This window comes from Ziziphus jujuba, chromosome 2, assembly GCF_031755915.1.
Source record: "Ziziphus jujuba cultivar Dongzao chromosome 2, ASM3175591v1".
Lineage (NCBI taxonomy): Eukaryota > Viridiplantae > Streptophyta > Magnoliopsida > Rosales > Rhamnaceae > Ziziphus > Ziziphus jujuba.
In genome coordinates, this window is record NC_083380.1 from 6,966,810 (window position 1) to 6,980,102 (window position 13,293).

The following is a 13,293-nucleotide window of genomic DNA, read 5'->3' on the forward strand; positions in this document are numbered from 1 at the left end:
TTAATCTTTGCAAAGAACATGTAGTTGGTGAAATCTAAATGATTGTATAAAAATAATTAGTTTTCTAACCTTTCATTTGGTAACATTTATGATTTTGGTTTTCAGTTTTCAATTATACTTTAAGCTTTTACCTAAGATGTGTATAATTGGTGGCTTTATGCTGTTAAGTGTTAGTGATAGTTGGGTTTCTCACCTGGCTACAAACTTAAAGGGGAAAAAAAAAAAAAAAAAAGAAGACACAATAGTTTCAAACTGTTTCAAAGGGACGACTTTCCTTTCTTATCTTCTCTGTTTTGAACGTTTCTTTCAATTTTCCACAACTTTGTTGGCAATAATGTCTTTTTATGTGGAAACTACTTGGAAAATCTCATGGAAAATGCATGTTTGCCTTCCTGATATTGATATACCGATTCTTTAGTCTTATCTCTTTTTGTTACGGAATTGGGAGAAAAACAAATGGCAACAGAAACAAAGAAATCGAAGAACAAACACACAATTAACGTGGAAACCCTTGACGGGAAAAACCACGGGCAGGGAGAAGCAAATCCAATATCGAAAGATTTGTACAAGGTGAGCCAAATTTCGAGATACCCTAAAAAACCCCAATGACGGCCGAACAAAAATACAGATATATATATATAGTACAGAAGAAACCCTATCGGCCCGAGACCTCCGCTTCCACCACAGAGCCCCAAATTTTTCTCCAAAATTTAGTTTCACCAAATGGGTCGCACCGCGAGCTTTTCGGATCGGATCAACAAGAATTCGGATCACTAACTCTAACACTTCTTATTGGAGACACAAATGGTGATCAGCAGCTTCCTTTGTTGCAAAATTTCCCACAAAGTATTATATTAATAATGACATTTGGCATATTGATTGAATTAATATTACAGCAGTCCCAATCAATTAATGTTTTATATTCAACAGGTCTTCAAATTTTGTAGTTTCCAGAGACCAACATTGACTCCTTCAAACATGCAATAGTGGAAACAAAATTATAGTATAAAATAATTAATTTTTTTTAGATTCCACCACTCAGACTACATGTCAAATTTTAATGGGTCAAAAATATTGTCGATATCAGAATGGATGATATAAAGCACAAAATAACAATTCTAACAAAGCATACCAGCATAACACCTAGGAGTATTGTCCTCTCTAATACTTGTTTTCCTCTTTCATTTTTTGTGACAATTTTTAAATGTTTGGAACACTTTAAATGTAACTAGAACATGCTTCCATGAACATTAATGCATTTTGATATTTTACCAGAAATTCATCAATCAGATACATATGAGATCTCTTACTTGCATAAAATACTCTGATTCATCAATCAGAAACATATGATAAAATAATTTCTGCTTATTTTGATATTACAAGGGACACGTTCCACTTCCAAATATAGAAACTGAGTTCTTATTATCTCTCCAAATAATAAACTTAAACTTTCCTGTTTAAAAAAAATAAGCCAGACAATGTACATAGGAAATAAAAAAAAAAAAGACAAAAAAGAAAAAAAAATGCAATCTACCAAAAAACTCCCTATATTTATTTTTTCTTTATTTCTATGGGTTTATAAGGAGATTCCATTAGCTATACATTAGTTAATTATATAGATATATATATATATATATAGTGATATAGTGATGCTATATTATACATATGAACCCAAATACTCTGTTACTTCTAATTAATATACAAGTGAAGAAAAGGCTAATATCATGGATGATGCTTTCCACAAACTCTGTGTCCTTTTTTTTTTTTTTTTGGTGAATACTTTTTCTTCCTTTTTGATTATAGGGGTATCTGTGGGGAAAAAAAAAAGGTTCCAAGAGGTATGAACATAAAGAAAGCATTTTGCCAGTTTTTCATTCATGTCTTTGATTTCTACATGATAAAAGTTTTCAAATGTAATTCTACCCAAAAAAAAAAAAAAAAAACAAAAACAAAACAAAATAACCAAAAAAAAAAAAAAAGAACAAAAAACGAAACCAAAATGTAAATGATAAGGGCAACAAATTGAAGAAGAACAGACTATCTTAGCTAATGACGCCCCCTATTCCTCTGCAGTATGGTTCTATATTTCAACCATATATATAGTATCCTTTCAACAGCAACATCCACAAAAGTAAAATAGGCATCACCCCAAGATCTTTTCATTGCCATTACTAGATAAGGAACTAGAATTCCAGCAGCAAATCCCAATCCAATACTCAAGTAAAACCATTTGTCAATAAAGCTGTCACCATTAGTATCATCCTTGGGAATAACAAATCCATTATCAGGAACATCATCATCTTCATCACCAGGACATTTTACAGCAAGTGGAGCACCACAAAGGCGTTGGTTTCCACCATAAGAGGACGCTTCAAAAGTTGTCAAGTGGTCTTTATATGGAATCTTACCAGACAAGTCATTGTTTGACAAATTCAGATACCCCAGAAATGAGAGTGATTTTAAGCTTTCAGGAATTGCACCAGAGAACCGATTATTTGAGAGATCAATTGATGACAACTCCTTCAAGCTGGATATACTCTCTGGAATATGCCCACTTATATGGTTTCTGGACAAGTTTAGAAACACTAAGCCCAGCAAATTTGTTAGCTCTCTTGGAAGATCACCAGACAAATTATTTGCTGAGAGGTCTAAGACTACAACAAGGGAGAGGGTCTTGCTGAACGTCAGAGACAGGTCTTTAGTAGTAAGAACCAAGTTTTCTTCATAGTGGATGCCGAAGTACGGTGCATAAAAAAGATGATGGTAAACGTTTTGTACCTGTGACATAGCTTTGAAATCTCCAAAGCTAGCTGGAATACTCCCATTCAACTGATTTTCTGCCAGGTCCAGGACTTGTAATGAACTTAAATTCGATAGCCCTGATGGAAGTTCTCCGGAAAATGCATTGGCCCTCAAGCTAAGAATCCTTAGACTTTCAAAACCTTCTCCAAACCATTGTGGAATTCTACCTGTTAATCTGTTGTTTCCAAGATCCATTGTCTCCAAACTCGATAAATTTTGGAAAGATGATGGGATCTCTCCTGATAACTTGTTGTTGCTTAGGTGCAATGTTTGGAGCGTACTTAGTTCACCCAAAGAGGCAGGAATGTTGCCAAATAAATTGTTCTTACTAAGGTCTAATACCTTCAGGAAAGAACAATTCCCAATGCTTGGTGGAATAATTCCTGTTAAGTTGTTGTTGGAAAGATCAATGACTTCAAGATCAGGATTGTTGCCTATAGAAGCTGGAATTCCTCCACTTATCCGGTTGTGAGAGATAGAGAGGATTAGCAAGGAACCACTTATGTTCTCTGGAATATTACCAGAAAATTGATTTTTGGATAGATCAAGTACCTCGATGTTGCCACTTGGATTAGGAATGGACCCACTGAAGCGGTTTGAGCCAAAATAAACCACTGCACCCGGAGCTAAGTTCAATGGATTTGGTAGCACACCTTCTAGTTGGTTATAGGAAACATTCAACAATACTAAGGTGGAGGAAAGTTCCCAAAACCAATTGGGTATGGAGCCAGAAATGCTAGCATTTGAGATATCCAAATCTATGAGTTCGTTTTGTGACTTGAGCCAAGCCGGAAATGAATGACCCAAATGGCATGAACGCATATATAAATACCAGACTTGGAATGGAGGAACCGAACTGACATTCAAGGTGAAAGAGTTTGAAGATAGTTCCAAGAATCCTAGCTTATCTTGCTTTAAAAAATGCTTTTCAGTGACCATGCCCGTCAAACGATTTGAAGAAACATCAAGAAAAGTCAAATTAGAAAGTTGTCCCAAACTTTCTGGTAGAGTCCCATTTAGTTCATTGTTTCCTAGCCAGAGGTGTGAAAGATTTTGCAGTAATTCTAGGGAATATGGGATGGGACCATATAGAGAGTTGTAGGACAAATCAAGACGAACAAGACTCTCGAGCTGACTTAGCCATTCTGGTAACCTACCAACCAAGTGATTGTTTGACAATACCAAGTCCTGAAGACTAGGCAGAGGCCTCCTAGAAAGGCAACTTTCTGTTCCTTCAAGGAATTCAGGCAAAGTTCCGGTCAGGTTATTTCTTCCTATATCTATGGAGACCAGGTTACAAAGGTTTCCAATAGAGCTTGGGATCCCACCCTTAACATTATTGGCAAAAAGATTTAAGTGAGTGAGAAATCTCATGTTCCCAATGGAAGCAGGAAGTTTCCCATGTAGTTTATTGAAACCTAAATTGAGAACTTCTATCTTCCCCCATCTTCCCCTAAACAATTGGTAGCAACTTGCTGTGAGATTGGCATTATTATTAAGATATAAAAACTGCAAATTTGGCAGGTCACTAAAACCAAGGGGAATTCTTCCAAAAAAGTTATTATGGCCTAAATCCAAGGTAATGAGGCTGCTAATATTGACAAGCCAATCAGGTATTTTAGAATGGAAGTCATTAAATCTAAGATTTAGGACAACAAGTGAAGTTAAGTTTACACTGGTAAGAGTTGGAATGGAACCAGATAAGCTACAAGAAGATAGATGCAACTCAGTTAAGGATGGGAGCTTATTTAGTTTCCTAATCCAGTCTGATCCTACCATTGAAAGATTAACTTCATTCATCACTAGATGCTTTAGAGAGACTAGGCCTGTTACCCATTCAAAATTTTCGACAAGTAAACTCAAGGACTCGACATCAAGATACTGCAAGCTAGAGAGGTTTCCTAAATTTGAAGGAACTGCACCACTAAACCCAGCATGTGAGAGGTTTAGATACTGCAAATTTTCCAAAGTTCCAAAAAACTCAGGAATTGGGTTGCCATTGAATGTGTTGAAACTCAAGTCCAAATGTCTCAAGGACTTCAGTTTTGTCAGTGAAGGTGTAATTTCCCCACTAAGGTTCCAGAGTCCATACCTGCTAGAATCAAAGCCTTGTGGATATGGATTATGGATATCAACTGCAATGACAGCTCCAGTACTGTTTTCACAGCTTATACCCCGCCATTGACAGCAATTGCTTCCCTTCCATGATGAAAGACGGTTTTCAGGGTCATTAAAACCATTCTTCAACGCAAGAAGAGCTTCTCTGTCAGTCTTTAAGCAATCCATCAACTGTGCATCACTGTACTGAACAAGTTCTCCTATTACAAAGAAAAGAATGAGTAACATTTTCTTAAACATTATTACTGTTTCCATCAGCTTAATATTTTCAATCTACTTTATGCCTGAAACAATGCATGAAGCCTCATTTTATATTAACCTAATCTACCTTTATTTCCTTGATGACCAAGAAAACTCTTATTTCCATTTTAATAAAACCTGTGGAAATGAAGTTGAATGTACGGCTTGATTAATTCAAAATTATGCTTGAAAAGGTGGTTCTAGTAATATAATAGTGTTTCTCTTTTTCGGTGAAAAGTAATATAAAAATTTTGAAAGCATCAACTTGTCGAGTCTTATTTCCAATCAACTACTTTCACCCTCACATGGTGGGGACAGATACCATGGGCCACACATTATTGACTGTCGAGTCTTTTTTTTTTTTTTTGGTAATAAGTCTTTTTCCCAAGTCAATGAGGAAGCAAATGAGAAATTTTCATGAAAATGCAAGTGTGCCTTCCAGATGTCAGTACTAGAGTTCTTTATTCTTAAATCTCTCAACTGCAGAGTAGAAATAATGATCATCATCAGCTTTATTTTTTTGTTCTTTTTCAATTTTGTGCAAATTATTTCCACAAAGTATTAGTTTAATAATGGCATTTTGGCATATAATTTGAATAATACAGCTGTCCCAATGAATTTAATACCTTGATTTCAACAAAACTCTTCAAATTTATGTACAGAGAGTCAAATACCGACTACCACTCCAGCATGCAAACTTAATCAACTTGAGTAAACTGTACTAGTTACACCTTTAATCTTCTAGAAAACATGCACCAGTTGAATCTAAGCAATAGTATAAAATAATTAGTATTTTGATCCCTTTTGATAACAATTTCATTTTTTATTTTTTGTTTTTGTTTTTTTATTTTATAAATTATATATAATTTATTTGATTTGTTAATAATGTTAGATTTGTTAATAATGTTAGTTGATGATAATTAATTAGATATATTTATTGATTATAAATGTAAAAAAAATTATAAAATATATAAATAAAAAATAAAATATAATTTAAAATTGTATTAGGTTTTAGTTTTTTTTTTTTTTTCTTCATTGACATTTATAATTAATTGATATGTTTAATATATTTTAACTACCATCAACTAACATTAATAAATTATTAAAATAAGTGAACTATACATAATTTAGAAGGAAAAAAAAAAAAAAAGTTTAAACTTCTTATGAAACGGGCCTTTGATTCCACCATTCAGTTTATGCCTCCAAATTCAATTTTGTCATTGAAATCACATTTCTGTAAAAGTATAACAGGATAACACCTAGAATTTTTATCCTTTAATCCTTGTTTTTCTTTTTCAATTTGATGCACTTTTAAATGTTTGGATCACTGATGCAACTAAAACATGTTTTCAATGAACAATAATCTGCAAACTGAAACTTCTAATCAACTATTTCAAGGACCAAAAGAGACGCATTCTTAGCTAAAAGTCTTTTTTTTTTTTTTTTTCTCCCTTTTTGGTGAATCTAGCTAACAGTCATTTACCAAGCCTGACACAGTTGAAGTTGGGGGGAAAAAAATGATTCAGTTGGGTCAGCTTGAAAATCTGGTAGATTTCAAATCTTCAACCTTACTTGCAATTTTCAAATCATGGTGCCATAAGTAGTCTCATCCCTGCATCTCTTGGGTCATTACAACACCTACCCGATCAGGGACCTAACAGTATGATGGCCATGTCCAAATAGTATGGGACAACTTTCTTCCTTATTTTCTCTGTCTATATTGTTTCTTTCAATTATCAGCAACTTTGTTTGGCTTGCTTTAACTCATTAGAGTCCCATTTGGATCCATTTGCTTGTTCAATAATGAATTTGCTATTTCATATTAAATGCCAAACTGGTTTTGGTGAATCTGATAAAGTTTTGATCTTTCTTCAAATTTTTTTATTTTTTAAATAATGAGCTTCCCTTCTACTATATAAACACCCTTTTTTTTTTTTTTTTTTTTCCTTCCTTTATCATTTATATGGGTTTTATTTTATTAAGAAATTCCATTAAAAAAAAAAAGAAAAAAAGAAAAAATTGCAAAGAGATATTTTTCAAGCATTTTCCTTCGTCGAGAAAAATAGAAGAAAGAAAAAGGAGGAGAGTAAATTAGGCACGTGCAGGTGAGCAAGCAGATAAGACAAACGAGCAGCCTCCAATTCTTCCCCCAAAACTTCCCACGCGACATATCCGCGCGTGTCGTTGCCTCTCCTTCACAAAAGTACGATTACCGTTGATTAACCCGCCAACGAAAGGTCAAGAAAAACACAGAGATCCAAATGGAATATTATTTCTCTTTCTAAATCAGCAAAACCCTCTCTCTCAAACCCAAATGGCTCTATTCACTTCCATCTCCACAGCGCCAGTCAAGGTTTCCTTTCCAATCCGACGCCGTTTCAATCACAGTGACCGATTCTTTACTAAACCCACCATTGCTTCTTTGAGCTCTTCTTCGTCGTCCCCTGAATCGAAATCAAAATCAAACCCGCCGAGAACCGAAACAGTAGTTTCCTCTGCTACTTCTTCGAATCCTTTCGTTGAGAAACCTTCTAAACCTCCCGAGTCGGGTTTCAACTACGCTTTGTCTAACCCAAATGGCAACCCGGTCGTTCGGTTTGTCCGCTCCACTGAATCTACCATTGAAAGGGTACGTGAGTTTTGCATCAAATTAGTTCCTTTATTCCTCCACTGTGTCCAAACTCTGCAATTTTTGGAAATATGGTTTTTTTTTTTTTTTTTTTTAAGTTTTAAGTAGTTTATTGTTTTTGTGGGTAGTATTTGTTAAGAGTGACTTCTTTTTTTTTTTTTTTTTCTTTTTTTTTTTTTCCATTTTGGGCATATATTAGTTATGCTTTGATCTTAGTCACAACTTGGTTCATTTCTTTGATCACTTGGCTGTTGAATCTGGGAAGTAATAAATATGTGAATGAACAAGTTAAAGCTTCAAACTTTGGGATGCATTAAACAGTGAAGATGAAAAAAAATATTATTATTAAAACAATAATATTATTTCACCAACTCTGAGTTTCTTACCTTTTCTAGTTGAGTGTTTTGTGAATATGATCTTCTTTGATAACCTTACTTCTTACTTGTTCCATTATTGAACAGACAATTTTCGACTTTCGCTTTTTGGCACTACTGGCTATTGGAGGTTCACTGGCTGGTTCGCTGTTGTGCTTTCTCAATGTAATCTTTTATTATGTATCTCAATTATTTCATAATATGAGTGAAGCATGGTAATATATTATGTTGGGATGTTAATAATTCTTCTTCATCTAGTGTTAAACTCTGACAATGCACATATTTTGGTCTAATTATATCTGTTTAGCTCATCATGTGGTTATTCACTCGGTTCTAGATTAGTTTATGCACATATTTTGGTCTAATTATATCTGTTTAGCTCATCATGTGGTTATTCACTCGGTTGTAGATTAGTTTCAGCATAACCTGCCTCCTTGGTTATACAATATTTGTTGATAGAACATAGATAAATTCTGCAGCGACTATCTTATTTAAGGAAAGGAAAATTTTCTGGCATGTTCAGCTGTGAAGAGTATAGTGCAGCGGGTACAATAACACTATTTAACTGTTTTATGTACCATCCTTCTTATGGCATTGAATAGCTAATTTATTTACATAGGACTGTACCCAATTTACATTCGATCTTTCAGGGTTGCGTTTATATTGTAGAAGCATATAAAGTTTACTGGTCTAGCTGTGTTAAAGGGATTCACACTGGACAGATGGTTTTACGGCTTGTTGAAGCTATTGGTAATTTTCAGAAATTCTTTTCTACAAAATCTCCGTCTCAAAGATTCTATTCGTTATTTGGTAACTAGTTCAAATGTCATCAGACTCATCGACCATACAAGTTGAAATCATTTTCTTTCTGTAGCTCATTTTCCTTTCAACCAAAGCCACATCCATACTTATTTCTCCTATTTAAGGCTTATGTTGCTGATAAATTGATGCCAAACTATCTATTTGATGCAGATGTTTATCTTGCTGGAACTGTGATGTTAATATTTGGCATGGGCTTATATGGATTATTTATCAGTAATGTTCCTCCTGATGTGCCTCCCAGTGTTGATAGAGCCCTAAAAGGTTCTTCATTGTTTGGAATGTTTGCTATGAAGGTAAAGTAAACCTTCATGAATTTGAAAATCAACTATTTTGTTTAACATCCTTTTTGTTATTTTTTTGTGAGAATAGTATAGTGATGGAATGGTGGTTTTGATGGGCTTGCAGGAGAGGCCAAAATGGATGAAAATTAGCTCATTGGATGAACTGAAGACAAAGGTGGGTCATGTAATTGTGATGATTCTTCTGGTGAAGATGTTTGAGAGGAGCAAGATGGTGACCATAGCTTCTGGGTTGGATCTGCTAAGTTATTCTATATGTATTTTCTTATCATCTGCTTCTTTGTATATCCTTCATCATCTGCACAAGTCAGAAGATGGGCACCAGTCAGTTTAGAGATGTTATATATATATATATATATAGCATATATAAACAATGTAATGTTTAATTTTAATATGCTATTGATTTGTGCATGTTTCAACAAGCATCTTTATACTATAAGGTTGGCTAGATTGATTATTCATATCGAACTGAATGGATCCCGTTTTCATTCGAGGCAAAACAATTGACACAAAGCTGATAACGGAAAAAATGTGTTAAAAGTAAATGCGTTTGCCGGGAGTCGAACCCGGGTCTATTGCTTGGAAGGCAATTATCCTAACCGTTGGACTACAAACGCTGCTTGTGTTAGCAGTTTGGTCCACTATTACTTATTTGAATTGATTAATCCGCAATTACTAACCCATACAATCTATAGATATTTTATATTAATTTAACAAGAAAAATAAATTATTATATTTTCATATTAATATTATAAGAAAACGAAACTATTCATACCCAGTGGAAAAGGATCCTTCATTCCTTATTAACATTGAAAGGGGAAAGTCTTATACATCAATAGATGTATATATATAGATATTACTATAGTAATTATTTTTTTATCTTTTATTTTTTATGAACGTCTTTTACTCAGCCTATAAATTAAGGGGAAAAAAAATACACACACAACTGCTAGGCTATGCTGATATATGGAAGTGCTTCATTTAATTTTCCAAAGAAAAATCAGCAAAGGTCTTCTAAGAGCATCTTCTAGCTGGCCCATGTTATGGGCTAGCAGACCCCTATTAATCAAGCATTCACTATTTTTATGTTAAAAATTTATTTATTTATTTATTTTTCAAGGATATGAAATTGAGTGCATATAATATTCCTAAAAACATATAATTCTTACCATCCGTCCTATATTTCCTACTTTTAGTTATAGGGATCCTTATTCAACACAACCTTTTTTCCTTTTTCTCTTTGGCATATATAGCCTTGTTGGAAAACTTGAAGTAGAATAACAATTTGTTTTTGGGTTTGCAATTTATTTTTATTTTCCTTCCTTTTGTTCATCCATCAAGAACATGACATCTATAATATATACAAATACAATCTTAAATTGTCAACAATACTTGTATGCCGCAATTTTGATAATGCAATTCCATTTATCTGCCTAACTCTTTCCCTTGAAAGTTTCAAAACTCTTCCTATTTCCTCAAAGGTCTGAGGGCTCTTTCCATTAAGCCCGAAGTGTAATCTCAATACATGAGCCTCTCTATCACTCAGTGACTTCAGAAGTTTCTTCACCTCTTGTTTCATTAGCCGTTTCATAACCATCTTCTCTGGCATTGTTTCATCTGGTCCTGCTATAATCTCCTGCAACAGATTTGAATTAAGGTTGGAGATGGAGAATGCTGTTGAAATTTTAAGGAGCTTTTGAAAAAACTTAAGCATTTGTGAATCATGAACCTGCAGTCTCATGCAACCTTGATCAGTTACTGTTCGATCCAATGAAATTGGAGTTCTGCTTTTCTCGGAAACAAGCTTTATGATTGAAACATGCATGTCTACTGCTTCAGCGATTTCTTCACAGGTAGGTGCCCGCCGTAATCTTCTGCTTAAGTCATTTTTAGCTTCTGCTATTTTTGCCACCATCATACACATGTTTCCCTGAACAAGACAAGCTAACCATGCATTCACTAATTACCAGATCACCTCACAAAACTCAAAAAGAAGAGCGAAGTTCGATGCTTTAGTACTTATAAACACACAACAACAAGTGTTAATAGGAATGGATACTGGAATTTATGTGAACCCTTGAACCTAATTTATACTGATAATAAAACCTGGTTTAATATCCGATCCATCCTCAAAACTTAGCATTGAAACTCTATCCAGTCTTTGAAGCAATTTATGCTACTTTTAGATGCCAATATTGTGTCCTGTATTAGAAAGCTAAGGTCACCAAACCAAACTCCATCTGCACAGTGGATATGAAAAGAAATAATGCACACTCCCCCTCCTTCCCTCAGCCATATAAGATTGAAATATACACTAACATGATGCAGCCATTCCATATCCAAGCACTTTCTAAAGCTAACCGTGAATTGATCTGGTAGCTCAATTAAAACCGTTGTTAAATAAGCCAAAATTATTCGACAAGTAAATATTAAAGTCCTGCTCAAGAAAATTGGTTAAATGCTGCGGTGTCTCACCGGTAATCTGACCAGTCTAGACTTTTTTTCTATGGCTCTAATGATAGCTTGTCTAATCCACCAGTAAACATAAGTTGATAACTTATGCCCTCTATCTGGATCAAATTTATGCGCCCCACGAAGAAGCCCAATGCTACCTTCCTGCTAAAACAAAAACAATTGTTCATTAGCACATTATAAGAAGCATTTTTTCAGGACTAAAATCAGTAAGAACCTGAATGAGGTCTTGAAGGCTTAATCCTCTGCCTTGATAACCAACAGCAATAGAGACAACCAATCTTCTGTAGCTCCGATAGATCCTTTCTTGTGAATCTCTTCTATCGCACAACATCTTATCTACACTCCTCATTTCCATCCCTATGGCCTTGGCCAACTGCTTTGAAGTTGGTTCATGTTCTTGAGCATCTGTAATTCTTATCCTTGTTGCTTCTAGTTCTGCTCCTTCCTGTTGTAGAGCAAAACTTAATGTACCAATGATAAATGTTCATCTTAAATTGCAGTAATACAAATCACTCAATGAAGGCATGGCTGTTATTTCTTTATCTATGTCTAAGAATTTAGGATAAAACCCACTTTTTTAACATCTTGATTTGATCATTAAAGAACAGAGAATTTGAAAAAGAACAACATTGAGAAACTGGTACCTTGAGGCTTAGACAGCAATCCACCTCTTCTCTTCTGCTCAAATACCCAGATTTGACAGACCCAGATGAGAAACTCTTATTCTCAAAATACCCTTTCTCTTCCAGATCCAAAAGCTCCAAATTTTTCCTTCTCTTCCTCCTCCTGGTCCTCCTCATAACCAACCCATTACCCTCACTCCCATCCCTATAAATCCAAACCTCACCACCAACCCCAGCAGCTGACTCCTCCACGGCCTCTCTTGCGGCGTTCACTGCTGCACGAGCCAGAGTAACAGCCTCGGCCGCAGCTGCAAGAATTAAAGCATCATTGGATACTAAATTCACACCAAATTTGGAAGAAGAAGACTGGGGTTGGAAAGATGGAAGGTTGGAGATTGAGAATGTGGGGAGGGTTGGAGAGTGGTTTGGTGGGGAACATAGGCTGGTGGTGATAGCCATATAGAGTTTAGTTGGAGAATAAGGGAGTGAAGTTTTGAAGTTTTGAAGCTCTTTGTTTTAGCTTTTGTTAGCCATTGAAAAATTTGAAGTTTTGGGATACTTTTTGGGGATATTTTTATCTCGGAATGTGGGGGCAAGAGAGTGTGAAAAAACCATGGAAGGAAGGAGAGGATAAAAGAAAGTTGTGGCTTTTCTTCTAAGTTTTTGTGGATGTCATTTGTGAACCTTTTGACAAACATCTTCAATCTTTCTCTCTCACCACAAAGTAGTTAAAACAATTTCATAGTAAATATATCTCTTTTCCTCTTTTGGCTAAACGTTTTCTCTTTATTTTATTTATTTATTTTTTTTTTTTTTGGGGCCTAAGTGATACATAGTAACATATGTTATTTGTGGTTGGATTCATATTCATTTAACCAACCTATTATATTCCATTTGGGCGAATGCACATG

General features: G+C 34.7%; 3 protein-coding genes and 1 non-coding gene across 5 annotated transcripts; 1 reads left to right on the forward strand and 3 right to left on the reverse strand.

The window, feature by feature from the left end:
* Positions 1-1,847: 1,847 nt before the first annotated feature.
* On the reverse strand, positions 1,848-5,208 carry LOC107417712 (receptor-like protein EIX1). The gene has a single exon (XM_048473056.2). The coding sequence runs from the start codon at positions 5,173-5,175 to the stop codon at positions 2,047-2,049; it is 3,129 nt and encodes a 1,042-aa protein (XP_048329013.2). The 5' UTR covers positions 5,176-5,208; the 3' UTR covers positions 1,848-2,046.
* A 2,113-nt stretch (positions 5,209-7,321) lies between these two features.
* On the forward strand, positions 7,322-9,745 carry LOC132800411 (uncharacterized). Its single transcript, XM_060813981.1, has 5 exons — positions 7,322-7,789; positions 8,251-8,328; positions 8,814-8,913; positions 9,136-9,278; positions 9,391-9,745. Exons 1-5 carry the CDS (start codon positions 7,475-7,477, stop codon positions 9,616-9,618), a joined length of 864 nt encoding a protein of 287 aa, XP_060669964.1. The 5' UTR covers positions 7,322-7,474; the 3' UTR covers positions 9,619-9,745.
* Positions 9,746-9,829: 84 nt separating this feature from the next.
* TRNAG-UCC (transfer RNA glycine (anticodon UCC)) lies at positions 9,830-9,901 on the reverse strand. Its single transcript has one exon. It is a non-coding gene; the product is annotated as a tRNA-Gly (tRNA).
* A 656-nt stretch (positions 9,902-10,557) lies between these two features.
* LOC132799210 (RNA polymerase sigma factor sigD, chloroplastic-like) lies at positions 10,558-13,062 on the reverse strand. 2 transcript variants are annotated; one of them, XM_060813988.1, is made up of 5 exons: positions 12,404-13,062; positions 11,974-12,204; positions 11,760-11,903; positions 11,014-11,214; positions 10,558-10,920 (listed from the first exon to the last, which is right to left on the reverse strand). In XM_060813988.1, the coding sequence occupies exons 1-5, from the start codon at positions 12,839-12,841 to the stop codon at positions 10,636-10,638; spliced, it is 1,299 nt and encodes a 432-aa protein (XP_060669971.1). In that variant the 5' UTR covers positions 12,842-13,062; the 3' UTR covers positions 10,558-10,635. The 2 variants fall into 2 exon arrangements, with proteins under 2 accessions (XP_060669971.1, XP_015881834.3); XM_016026348.4 differs by having other exon boundaries at positions 11,760-11,900; positions 12,404-13,059.
* Positions 13,063-13,293: the final 231 nt, after the last annotated feature.

What these genes read in the sequence shown, in the direction of transcription:
- LOC132800411 (XM_060813981.1), top strand. Translation starts at nt 7,475, where the DNA reads ATGGCTCTATTCACTTCCATCTCCACAGCGCCAGTCAAGGTTTCCTTT. An exon ending in CTGAATCTACCATTGAAAGG is followed by an intron (nt 7,790 to 8,250) that starts GTACGTGAGTTT and finishes ATTATTGAACAG; the next exon opens with ACAATTTTCGACTTTCGCTT. An exon ending in ACGGCTTGTTGAAGCTATTG is followed by an intron (nt 8,914 to 9,135) that starts GTAATTTTCAGA and finishes TATTTGATGCAG; the next exon opens with ATGTTTATCTTGCTGGAACT.
- LOC107417712 (XM_048473056.2), bottom strand. Translation starts at nt 5,175, where the DNA reads ATGGAAACAGTAATAATGTTTAAGAAAATGTTACTCATTCTTTTCTTT.
- LOC132799210 (XM_060813988.1), bottom strand. Translation starts at nt 12,841, where the DNA reads ATGGCTATCACCACCAGCCTATGTTCCCCACCAAACCACTCTCCAACC. An exon ending in GCCTTCAAGACCTCATTCAG is followed by an intron (nt 11,904 to 11,973) that starts GTTCTTACTGAT and finishes TTTTTGTTTTAG; the next exon opens with CAGGAAGGTAGCATTGGGCT. An exon ending in CTAGACTGGTCAGATTACCG is followed by an intron (nt 11,215 to 11,759) that starts GTGAGACACCGC and finishes TGTCTTGTTCAG; the next exon opens with GGAAACATGTGTATGATGGT.